Genomic DNA, 13,086 nt, shown 5'->3' with positions numbered 1-13,086 from the left:
TTAATATATATATATATATATTGAGAGGGATAAATGAGAAATTAGTGTTTGTTTTGTTATATTCTGATTTTTTTAATCTCTCGCAACGACTTTTAACCTTTTTATTTTTGAGAACATATAATCAAAAATACATTTTTGAATTAAAAAAAACGGGTGTTCGTTCGTTTGTTGAAATCAATACCTTCACTTGTTCAATTTGTCTCCTTAATTAGGCATTTTAATCCTTAGTTCATCAATCATTTAATTTTTTTGCAGGAGCTCGTGTTTTAACAATTTTCCCTTAACAGAGGTCAAAACACCGAGAGGAACCACAAATGAAGCTGGTTCCGAATGATTCAGAAATGCTAAAAAGACCAGATTTTTTTTTTTTGCCCTCGATTAAGGGGTGTTTGGGAAACCCAAAACCATGGTTTTAGAAACACTTTTCCGCAAAACGAGGTAATCTCCTCCATATATTTACTTTGTAATCCGTAAAAGCATTTCTGAAACCATGGTTTGGTCTCTATCCAAACACCCCCTAAATTAGATTGCTGCTCACGGCTTCTTACCTGCATCCATGCTTCTTCAACCACATTCTTATTTTATAAAACTAATTGAGACCACATCTTGATTCATTCCAAACAGGATGCCATTGACTCCCGCAGCACAGTGCTGACCTTCAAAGATCTCAGACGCTCATCCATTAATTCCAATTTCTGGTCAGGCTTCAACCACCCAATTATCAAATCCTGATAACCACTGTCTATCCTCTTGGTCAATTTATATTATCTTCCATTCTTAATATTACATCTCCAATCTTTAATACTACCTCCGGTCTTTAGTATAAAAGTTAGTTAACTAATTTGAGTAGGTTAAAAAAACTAGTTAAGTTAATTAATTTAAGGACCGTTTATTTGACTTTTATTTTGGTCCTAAATATAAGACCCGAATCTACTTTCTATCTCATATTATCCTTTTTTTAGGGTAGTTCTAACCAGTATACTTGATAAGCAAATATATTTTGGGAAAGATAATACCTATTTATTACAAGTAATTAATCTAACTAATTTTTTTAATATACTCAAATTAGTCAACTAGCTTTTATATTAAGAACTAGAGGTAATAAGAGTTAGATAACAAATAAATATATGTTGTATTTTCTAAAATACCTTTTATTGTTCATCGTGTGTGCTGTAATTATTTCTTGATAAAAACTCCTTAACATACGTCGTTATCATAATAATTATTTGGGGCATAATAGATAAATGTAAAAAATAAAGTTAATTAAAATTTTATATTTAAAATTAAATATCGAGAGTTAGAGATAGTATCACTTTATTATTTTTAAATTATTATTACTACAAGGACATCATTTAGTCTTGTTGCGGACATAAGATACTACCTCCGGTTCTTAATATAAGAATTTGTTTAACCTTTATCTTGATCCTAAATACAAGACTTTAATCTACTTTGTCTATTATATTTATCTATTTTTTTTCAAAATAGTCTTTATAACATTAGTAGTTATACTTAACACACCTGATTAGTAAGGATATTTCAAACAAACAGTATCGGTTTATTATAAATAGTTAATTTAAATAATTTTTTAATCTACCTAGACTGGTTAATTATACTACTTACTGCATTACTGAGACATAAGCGATAAAGTTTCTTGGCTCATTGCTTTCATGCAAGCCTTCGGCTCTACGGACGCTGCGGCTGTGAGCACGAGCCTGATAATTAGTTATATGAGGACTTTTATGAGCGTTGGCCTCTAAGCTTTAAATTATTCATCACAATGATATTTCTTCATGCTTATCCCAAAAAAAAAAAAAAAAAAAAACTTAAGCCGTCATCTGCGCACCTCAAATGATTTGGATCTTGAAATGTAAAATTTTGTGGGATCATAGAGTCTTTGAATCCCCTAGTTAGGCTGCCTAAGTAGATGAAATAGAGTTACCCAGTCCTTAATATAAAAATAATTTTGCTCTTTTAATCTGAACTAAAATATATGGTCTTAATCTATTTTATTTCTTATAGTTTAAAAGTAGTTGTACATGTTAAATGTTTCATCAAATGATAATTTTAAGTAATATACTTGATTAGTAAGTGTATTTTAAGAAATATAATACTTATTTATTACAAATAATTGATTTAATAAATTTTGTTGATATATTTAAATTAATTAATTAAGATCAGAATTAATAAATTATTTTTTATGCTTATAGACGTGTCGGGATGTAAAAGATTTAAAGAAAAGATTAAAGCGTTTCTTTATTTGCATATCTGCTCATTAAACTATGACAGTTGAATCATCGAGCTTCAAAATATGACACTGCCCCTGGAAAGAAACAAAAGTTCTTAGGGATCTGAACTATTTCATCAGATCCGATAAATGAAAAAGAGCAGAAAAGCATTTACACTGAGTGGTGCATACGCGGGAGAAGAGATGAAATTAGGAAGAAAGCGGGGAGGCGGGGGGGGGAGGAAAAGGAAAAAGGAGTACGATTGGGAATATTAAAAGGGCTGTTTGTGGATAAAAAGCCAATACGGTGCCATGATGTGCCTGTGATGGGGAAGTATGCGTTCTGGCGAAGGAAAGCATACGAATTATTTATTTGGTAATTGATGATAAAAGGAGCCCAAAAATAAAAGTGATCGCAAAATGATTCCCCTGTAACTTTCACCCCCCTCCAAAATCCAATCGTGGATTTTCATTTTCTTTCCTTTTAAGATTTTTTCGGGAGATGGAATCTTCTTGTCTTCTCTTTTTGGGTACAGGGATTAGATTCACTTATGGAGCTCAAGAGGATTGATTGCAGGGGGCAGCGGCCAAATAACCGAAAAAGTTTCGATCCCTGTGACAGTAACGAGCACTAATAGTTGTTAAAATCTAAATCATATAAAATTAGTTTTAATAATTCACATTTAAAATTTTTAATTAGTAATTTTTAAATAAAAAATTTATGTTTAAAAGATTACATTTATTTTGAATTATATACTTATTAATTTTTTTAGAAACAAAAATATTAAATATTAAATCTTAATTATCCACCTTAAATTTAAACGACTAAGATTTGATGAGGATTATGATGCTGATTACTGTGATGAGTACTGAAACTAATTCCAAATAACTTTGTTTATGATAATCACTTTTCTGATTTCTCTCTCTATTTCTTTTTCCTGATTCTAGGACGATGCCCTTTTTTTTTTAAAAAAAAAAAGCCAATCACTGACCAAAGAGTAACTGTTCATTGGCAAACACGATTTAATTAGGAAGAAAATCATTGTAGGGTTAAACAATATAATAGCCAAAAAAGTTACGCGACAAATGATCACTATGTAATCATGAGTTTTGAATTCTCATGTAAAAAAATGACAATATGTTTATATTATTATTTATTGTATGTGTGCTTGATAGTTGCATTTTTTTCAAATTAGAATTTGATTTGTCACTCAATTATGCGCCAAAAATAATCATGCGAACCACCCAAAATAATCTGCCTTGTTAGTACTTATTTTCACCCCTTTTCTTGGTTTTAATTGATAAATGGGTTAAAAATTCACCGCATATCCGCTAGGTCAAGGATTTTTGGCCAAAAAAGTCAATGATTCATTCCATCAGACCCATTTGAGATGTCTCTACCTAGTAAATATTTTTTATTTATGGAGTGAACTTGTGTGTGTATACTTTTCTTACTTCGCTGTCATAGTTTTTTTAATTGGATCAGATTAGATGTGGGTCAAGTATTGCATAAAGTTTAAAAAACATGTCAAATTGTTCCTGCCTCACCACTTTTAAGTTTTAAGTACTACCTCCGATTCTAATTATAAAAGTTAGTTGACTAATTTCAAGAGATTAAGAAAAGAAGCTAAGTTAGTTATTTATCATAAATAGGTATCGTCTTTCCTAAAATATTCTTGCTAATCAAAGGTGTTGGCTAGAAGTACTATTGTTAGAAGGACTATTTTGAAAAAAAAATACATAAATATTAGAGACAAAATGGATTGAAGTCTTATATTTAAAATTAAAATAAAAGTCAAACGAGTTCCTATATAAAAACCGGAGGTAGTATTATATATCATATGTTAACAAGTACATATTTTATGTTCACTTGCTATGATAAATATGCTTTTTTTTTTCTAATAATATAACGTACACAATTCAATTAAAAACTAAGCGTAGTTTCCTTTTTTTGGTATTTGCATGGTTTGATACACGAATTGTACTATTAGCGAATTATATATATATATTTATATGGACGATTCCTGTAATTATTATCTGAATATAAATAAGACAAAGCCCAAAGAAAAAGAAAAAGCCCAAAAGACTTGCAGATCCGTCGGGTAAAAATAAAAGGCTTTGCGGAGCATTTTCGAAGAAACCAGAACTGTCGAAGGGTTTTCATTTTTGGACCATGAGAACCGTGGAAGGGTTTGCTTTAAAGAAAAACATCGTGGAATTATTTGTGTTCCAAAAATTTTTGGAAGGGAGGAAATAGAAGCCCAAATTATGTTCCTTCACAGTTCACCAGATGAACGGAAGGGCCCAATGTATAAAGCCCATTCTACATGATGCCAACTGAGAATAGATTGTGCCCGGCTCCGTTCGCCGACCTCCGCCCTCGACGGAATGATCCGCTTCATCCCAAGTAAGGCCCTCTATGTCTCCACGTCTCTGAATTTTTCCAGTTTTTTAAGTTTCATATGCAATCTCAGAGACATAGTTGAAGGACTTGAAGCTGCGGAGAATTCCGGTCCCCGTGGATGAGTGAGCAGCTGTGATTTTAATTTCTTCCATGGTTAGTCACTCAGAGGCTGTGTTCCTTTTGTAATTTTTTTTTCATTGAGTTTATGGGGAACGATTCTAATGGTTTCCATTCCCTCCCTCCGGTTTCTTTCTTACACTCGTAAATTCAAGTTACGTAATGGTGGGCAATTGTGTAGGGACTGCGAGATTGTGGTGCAAAAAGACAGACATAGATAGTGCCCAGGAAGGCTGCTGGTGTTCATTGATTTTAGTTGAGCTGATTATTAAGTAGCAAACTTCTAAGAAGATTATAAATGAAAAAATCGCATCTTTAGCCCCTAAGAATGTGTTTAGACAATGAGCAATGCGTCTCTGCATGAGCGATAGCTTAACGTGCTGTTCGTTTAACTATCCACTGCCAATAACCCTAGGTTAAGAACGACATGATATTTAGAGCAGAGAGTCAGAGACCAGCATTTAAATTTCCATCCGGAAATAATGGTATCAAGAATTCTACAAACTCCGATATCTCTTTTTTAAATAAAATTTGAATGCTCCCTCGCAATTTTCTTATCATCTGACTGCATCTTCTTTTACTAATCCCGTTTTAGTTTTGAACTATCTGATATTACTTATAGATATAATTTCTTTGTTCAGGTGGAGCATCAACTTATTTTTTGAGCAGGATGTAAAATATTTACAGCTATTGATACGTTACAACATTCACTTGTCACTACATTGTCAAGATATGGAGAATTTCCAAGATCAGCCACCCCCTCCGGGTGTTCACTCATGGCCTAACTATTCATCAAACCCTGCTCCTTTGCCACAATCATTACCAGGCCATGTACAGCCTAGCGAGACTGCAACTCAGTATCCTTCAAATTATTCTGGAAGCTCTCAGTATTTCCCTCCCCCTTCTAATTTTACCTTCCCACCTATCTCTCAGAGTGTCTATACTCATGCTGCGCCTCAACTTCAATCTTCCCACGGTGCTCCTCATTTATTGGATAAGAATGCCCGCTGTAACTTCCAACAAGAAAGCTTTTCTCAGTCTGGCGTTAATAGTCCCCAAAGGTTACCTCTAGGCTCAAATAACACGGATGGAGAATATCAAAACATTGAGAATGCTACCGCATCAGCGACCCAAGAGTCTGATGTCAGTCCTCCACTGAAAGTAGATGAGGCTGCAGCAAATGTTTCTGATGCATCCTGCAAAGGCTCCGGAGTACAATTAAACAATGCTTATGCCATTGATATTGCCGCTCAGGATGCTGTCTTACGTGAGCAAGTCCGTATCTCTTGCATGAAAATTTTTATTCATCTTTCCCTTTAACCAATCTGATCGGTCTTGGATTTGTTTGCATTGATAGGAAATTGCCACCCAAAATATCATAAGAAGTCAAAGGTATATACTCACTTGCTATTCGGCAGAATGCTACCCTATTTTGAGTAGTCACTTGACAAATCAAAGATTAAAGATTCCATACTTGTGTTGTGCCATTCCAGAGACACGAGAAGCAGTGGCTCACCTCCCAAGGATAAGTTAGACATATTCTCAGAACGTCGTGATCCCAATGCTTTGAAGGTGCAGATTTAACATTTCTGTTAACCGACTAATTGGCTTTAGTCTTCATTTCTATGAGGAACTGAGTATCTTGTCCTCCTTTTTTTTTTTAAATCCTATTTTTAATGGAAAACCAGGAACATCTGTTGAAGATGGCCACAGACCATAGGGCTGAAATGGCTGTCAAACGGGGGAAACCTACCCGTGCAGAAGGTCAGTAATATTCGTGGCTTGAAGTTATGTTCCTCTTTTCATAGTTTTTCTGACTTTGACATTTGTGGTTTGGTTGGTGGCAAACAAGCAGGGTTGAATTCTGGATAACTGTGCTTTCCATAGTTGTGTATATCAGGATAGTGACGATTAGGATTTCAGGGCCTTCTTTTAAGGGGATGTCATTATGCACAAGGCGTTCCTTTGATTTATGTCTACTGGCCTTCTGGGAGATGTTTCTAAATTCTAATACTAACACTAGAAAGACCTGGGAACAACACTATATTGCATTCTTGTTTTGCTTTCCCTCAAATTGGCCAACAAAATGATGCTTAGTGCACAAAAATCAGAGAAGCATGATCAGTTTTTAAAGAATCAGAGATGCTAATAGATCATAAATATTTAGTTGGATATAAGAAAGAAAATGTTTCTGTGGTTGCTAGTTGACAGTTGCCTGGTTGCTGCTAAGATGGCCCTGAGTTTAATTAGATATCTCTCAGGAATAAGATTAACCCTTATATGCGGTGGATTTGCTTACTTTCTTTGGGAATACTTCTCTATATTTTTGTTCTTTTGGTACGATTATGGATTGACTGATTATATGCCTGGATTTCTATGCCAGATAACACAGAAATAGGAAATGGGTATGGTGTACCTGGTGGTGGTGCTTATTATGATGCTCCTAGGCTTGGTGCTGCTGCAGGTAAACATTGTTTCAATTTCCAGATATATTTGCCTTAAGCTGAACCACCTTTATTGCATTCCAATGAGCAAGCTTGTAAGTATAGCTTGACATTTTGTTGCTTCTGAAACTTATGAGTAGGTAATGATGTGGCAAGCCAGCCTGATAAAGGTTCAGGACAGAAACCAGCAACTAAAGAATTGCCCGAGTACCTGAAGCAGAAGTTGAGAGCTAGGGGTATTCTTAAAGATCATAAACAAGCTGAAGAGCCTGTAAGGATGCTCATTGGTTTATCTTTATTTTCTGCCTCCTGATTTTCATCTGCCTCACCTATACTTGTCTTCTTCCTAGTTTCTTTACAATATATAGTTTTCGATCTGTCCTTTTCAATTGTTTTACTAACTGTTTGTATTTAAATCCAGAAAGATACTTCAGCTAAACCTGCAGAAAATGGAAGACTGCCTCCAGGATGGGTATGTATCACTGTCACATACTTTACCTTTCAATGTATTCTCTAGTTCTCATTGGATTTACCTTCTGGATATCGTATATGCTGTTTATTTAATACTTATTGCAAATGCAATTATGTTTAAAACTATTTGTGAAAAAACTGGACAGTTTGTCAATAGGTCAAGGTTTGTAAATTTCAGTTATCCACCTTGGAAAGCAAGAGAGATGGGCAGATATCCTAACACTCATTTGTTCTTTTCAAGTTTCTGATTTAAGTAGTAGCGTATATTAAATTCTAATTTTTTCATGAAGGTGGAGGCAAAAGATCATGCAACTGGTGCATTTTACTATTACAATGAAACTACAGGGAAAAGTCAATGGGAAAGACCTGTTGAAGCATCCTTATGCGTGCAATCATCATCATCATCTGTACCTCTTCCAGAAAATTGGGTGGAATCATTGGATGAAACATCAGGTGCAATATATACGGAAGTACAGCATAGCGTTGCTTTTTTCTTAACATGATTTTCACTGTTTTATATTGGGTTAAGGTGCATCTAACACCCTGAAATATTTTCTCGGGTGTATCTAGTATCCTGAAGTATTTTTTTAAGTGCGTCCAGCACTGTAAAGTATTTTTTAGTGCATTTAGCACCTCAAAATATTTTTTTTAGGTGTGTCAGCATCCAAAAATATTTTTTAGTGTGCAAAAAAAAAAAACTTCAAGGTGTTGGACGCATTTAAAAAATATTTTGGGGTGCTGGATGCATCATAGAATTTTTCAGGGTACTGGATGCATCTGAGAAAATACTTTGAGATGTTGGATGCACCTTAACCTTTTTATGTTTGCAAAATGATAGAATTCAGCCAGAAAAAGGATCAAGAAAGTGTGTATTTTAGTGTGGTAACTGAGAAAACATAAGCAAAGAAGCGACCTCAATAAATTAGCTCTTACAGAACAGATAACACGGAAGCAAATCCCAGAAAACATTAAACCAGAAACAGTATAATATGCCAAAAAAAAAAGAAGAAAGAAAATGTAAGTGCTTGGGCTTTGAGATGCCAGCTATCTCTGGTATCCATTTCATGATTTTTCCATCACCTCTGCCCGCTCCTCCAGTTTTTCTAAGAGCATGTTTGGTTTCATATTTGAAACGGCAAAAACCATGGTTTTGGTGAATTGGAAAGTGAAACCAAATATGCACTAGGACTTCCTCATGACAGAATTGCTTCCATTCACCCGCTCATGGTCCCCTCCTTGCTATCAAAAATACACATGCTCCTCACAACCAACCTGTCCTTTACTTCTCTGCTTATACATATATAAATATGTGCATGCACACCAGGCTCAATTACAGCATTAAGCAGAAAAACGTTTTTTCGTGACCTTATCAATCTTGTTGCCATTTTTATGCTTGTGGTCTGCAAATCCAGTATTGCTGTTGTGGTTGCCACTGCAGCCATGTTTCAATGTGTATTTTATATATTTAATTGCACCTGAAGGAAATTTTCTACTGATGGGGTAGAAATTTAGTTAATCTTCCTTCTTTATTAGCGTGGAGGGATTAAAAAAAGGTGGCTTTTTATGAGTGGTATAGCCTGGTAGGAGAAAATTTATGAGACAAATGATGGGGAGCCATCTGAAAGAAACACTTTGAAAAAGGGATCTAATAGATTTTTATCTAGAAAAAGAACTAATCAATGTAGAATAAGCTCTTATAGTGCTTTACTGCTTCATATTTGGCAATCGAACCCTCTGTAAATGACTTTTATGCTACGAAACAGAGAAATGGAAAAAGGGTGGCCTAGTGCACTAAGCTCTTATAGTGCTTTACTGCTTCATATTTGGCAATCGAACCCTCTGTAAATGACTTTTATGCTATGAAAACAAAGAAATGAAAAAAGGGTGGCCTAGTGCACAAGGTCCCCACTTGTTGGGGTCTAGGAAGGGTTTGATGTTTGCAGCTTTACTCTTGCTACCCGAGAGGATGATTGCATGATTTGAACCCATTATCTCCAAGTCACGTGATAGTAACCTTGCTATTGTTCCAAGGCTCACTACGAAAACAAAGAAATGGGGAGAAAATACTTGAAAAATGAGTCATTCAGACTCTGGCCAAGGACTTCTTCCTACTCGCAGAATCTCTTAAAATTAACAAGTGAAAGCTGTTCTATTTATTTGCTGGACAAACCCAAGTTTCACCAAAATAGCCATCTTCACTAGTATCAGGAAGGTGGGCAGTCTTAAAGTGAGTACCACTAATCTGGTGGTTAGAAAAACTCATGATAACGGTAAGGTTGATGAGTAAATGACAAATTAAAAAGAAAGGTTTATATTGCTAAGGACTAAGCCACTAAGGACTTGTCACCATGGAGCTCTTTGGAAATAAGGTTTTTGGGGAAAGGTATTAGTGATAATTTTTAATTGGTCCAATATATCGACCTTTACAAATGCCTTAGGACCGGTCCAATCTGAAGACCCAAAGCAACGTGTTAATCTAAATTACAATTTGTCTATTTCTCTATCAGGAAAATTTTACAGTATAACTCGAGTTGTCATTTATAACACCCTTAGTGTTTTCAAGCAAGACTGAAACCAAATTCAAGATAATTCAATGCCTTGTGTGTTCTAACGCTCAGCAACTATTTGCTTCCTCCCACGTGCAAATAAACTTCGCGGAGACTTTGCTCTTTTGTTAGCCATCTTTGATATTTGCCACCAGATTCAGTGAACAATTCTCTTCCTGCTTGAACAAATAGAATTTCTAATCACAATGAACAATAATCTTTGAAGTGGCTGTTGGTTAGGCCAGTGATTAACATGTTAACAACATGCCTAATATTTTATAGATTTTACATTAAGTATCTTATTTTACTCATTGTTTTATGTAAAAGGCCATAGGTATTACTACAATACAGAAACTCATGTATCACAATGGGAGCGTCCTAATTCAGCTCAGGATAATGTCACTAATCGCTCTAACTTGTCAAGCTCAACATCCGGGGGTAATCTTGGTGGGGATGACCACTCTTCCAAATTACCAAGGTGCACAGGATGTGGTGGTTGGGGAGTAGGCTTGGTGCAGGCTTGGGGTTACTGCAATCACTGCACAAGGTAATGTCTCTATATGTATTAACTGTTGCTGCATGAACTAAGTGGCTGATTTATAGAAAAATTATCTAGAGCGCACATTGTTGTTGCATGTAGAAGAGTGAAAGCACAGTATACTACTGGTACTGCAAGACTATTGTGTAAATTTATCATTGGTTCATATTTAGGTGTTTTTTGACCCAGTAAAATCATGGGAGGTGTTTTAAAACACGATGAATGTAATTAACTAGTTAACAAGTCCCATCCAGTTGATAAGAAACTCGAGTACCTAATAGAGGACTCAATTTTTTGTCCTTCCACGCCCTGAATCTGATTCACATATAATCTTTTCATGCTTTGAAACTTACCTGCATTGCAGAGTACACAATCTTCCACAGTGTGCGTATCTGTCCTCCAGTTCAAGTACTAAGCAAAGCAATACAACGCATCCCTCTAAAAATTCTGACGATAGGGACGGCAGACAGAGGTACGCTATTCTTTCACATGAAGACGTGGAGTACTGTTTATTGACTGGATTTTGCAGTATTATTTTTTATCGCTGCTATCCTTGGTACATGCAATTCTGCCACTTGTAGGAATTCCCCATTAGAATGGGAAGGGGGAAACTGTTATTTGCATATTCTTAAAAAACTTTTTACGCATAGGTTTTGTATTATCTGCTGGTATCTTTCCATGAAATCGAGTTTAAATTGGCCTAAAATTTATAGAAAGTACTTTCCAGGTCCAGTTGGAAGCCTCCTTTTGATAAAGGAAGCAGAAGAGGGGGCAAGAAACGTGCTTATGCTGAGGATGATGAACTGGATCCCATGGACCCCAGCTCTTACTCAGATGCTCCTCGTGGTGGCTGGTATGTTCAACACACAAAACCTTCGATGCTGAATTGCTGAAGACTTTTAACTTTGTTGACAATTCGAATGGCCAAGTGGCAAATATGATTGACTAAAGTTTAAATGATGATTTATTTCAGGGTTGTGGGCTTGAAAGGCGTGCAGCCACGAGCAGCTGACACAACAGCAACGGTATGTACATTCATCGCTTTCCTTTTCCAACGTTCTCTTATTTCTGGGACGATATCCTCTCCTCAGTTGTGTCTCTAGCTCTAGACTCTAGGTGACCATAACCTGCCACTCGCCACATTCGTAGCAAAGTTATGACCTGCGATATTATTTTGGAAAATCGAAAAAGTAATTATAGAAATATGTTTTTGAAACATCAAATATGGTACTCCTCCGGTCCTTAATTTTAGATCTCATTACTGAATCCCGATTGCTTGGGTGGTGAATGAAGAGTATACTAAAATATGCCTTTCACGCTGGAAGTTGGAAGTTGATATTTTGGATCTTGTCGAGGCTCGGCATTATTTTAACAAGTTGTGTTTGTGGGTCACTTTCAGGGTCCTCTCTTTCAACAACGACCATATCCCTCACCTGGAGCGGTTTTACGAAAGAATGCTGAAATTGCTTCCCAGAAGAAGCAACCAAACTCAAATTATGCACCCATATCCAAGAAAGGTGATGGGAGCGACGGCCTTGGCGACGCTGACTGAGACCATGACGTAACCACCGTAGCAGTTGACGTCATCTATGGGCATGCACGCAGCAGTCTCTGAGCGCGTTGACATCACTCAACTCTGCAGAATCTGTCTTTAGTGTGCTGGGCACCAGTTGGGTCTCAGTTGTGTCAGCGTAAAAGTAGCTGTAATTGCTAGGGAGAATTTTAGTTCGAAGGAGAATTATATTTTGACAATGAAAATGTTTTCTACTCTCTTTAACGATCATGAATATAATTTCATGAAAGATTTCTTTTTCTCTTTTCGTTAAATAATTTGGCCTACTTTTTGCCTTAATGACAATTCCATTTCGTATAAATTAAATAATGAAATAATTCATCGCACTAGTTAAAAAGCATTCAGTATTATCCGTGATGCCAAATTTATTTTATTGAACGAAAATGCAGGCTATTTACGAAGAATATAAATGCCAGACAGCCGGTTTTCTAAACCTTTTTGGGTTTTTCGTTGTTTCGGTGGGTAGGTCAAGAGTCAAGACGATGGACCAACCTGTATTTAGAAAATATTGAAATTATGCATTTTTAGTTTTTTAATATAAAACATATAACATTTTTAGAAATATTTTTCTTTATCACAAATTGAAGGTCTCATTTATTTTGAAATATGAGAACATAATACTACTTAATATAAGACCCTGTTTGACTTTTATTTTGGTTCTAAATATAAGACCCCAATCCATTTTCTCATATTTACTCAATTTTTTCTAAGATAATCCTTCTAATAATTATAGTTCTAGTTAATATGCTTGATTAGTAAGGGTATTTTA

At 35.5% G+C, this 13,086-nt stretch overlaps 1 protein-coding gene across 1 annotated transcript; it reads left to right on the top strand.

Moving 5' to 3' along the window:
* Positions 1-4,612: 4,612 nt before the first annotated feature.
* LOC114724587 (uncharacterized) lies at positions 4,613-12,596 on the top strand. The gene is made up of 14 exons (XM_028910961.1): positions 4,613-4,781; positions 5,387-6,020; positions 6,103-6,137; positions 6,239-6,317; positions 6,434-6,509; positions 7,129-7,209; positions 7,330-7,460; positions 7,611-7,661; positions 7,951-8,113; positions 10,534-10,753; positions 11,109-11,216; positions 11,472-11,597; positions 11,718-11,769; positions 12,144-12,596. The coding sequence occupies exons 2-14, from the start codon at positions 5,478-5,480 to the stop codon at positions 12,294-12,296; spliced, it is 1,818 nt and encodes a 605-aa protein (XP_028766794.1). The 5' UTR covers positions 4,613-4,781; positions 5,387-5,477; the 3' UTR covers positions 12,297-12,596.
* The last annotated feature ends 490 nt before the right edge of the window (positions 12,597-13,086 follow it).

Source organism: Neltuma alba, unplaced genomic scaffold, assembly GCF_004799145.2.
Source record: "Neltuma alba isolate B1F8T4 unplaced genomic scaffold, ASM479914v2 tig00012192_pilon, whole genome shotgun sequence".
NCBI lineage: Eukaryota > Viridiplantae > Streptophyta > Magnoliopsida > Fabales > Fabaceae > Neltuma > Neltuma alba.
Note: the sequence above shows the minus strand (reverse complement) of the source record. Positions and strands in the feature narration are given on the sequence as shown.

What these genes read in the sequence shown, in the direction of transcription:
- LOC114724587 (XM_028910961.1), top strand. Translation starts at nt 5,478, where the DNA reads ATGGAGAATTTCCAAGATCAGCCACCCCCTCCGGGTGTTCACTCATGG. An exon ending in AATATCATAAGAAGTCAAAG is followed by an intron (nt 6,138 to 6,238) that starts GTATATACTCAC and finishes GTGCCATTCCAG; the next exon opens with AGACACGAGAAGCAGTGGCT. An exon ending in GATGCTCCTCGTGGTGGCTG is followed by an intron (nt 11,598 to 11,717) that starts GTATGTTCAACA and finishes GATTTATTTCAG; the next exon opens with GGTTGTGGGCTTGAAAGGCG.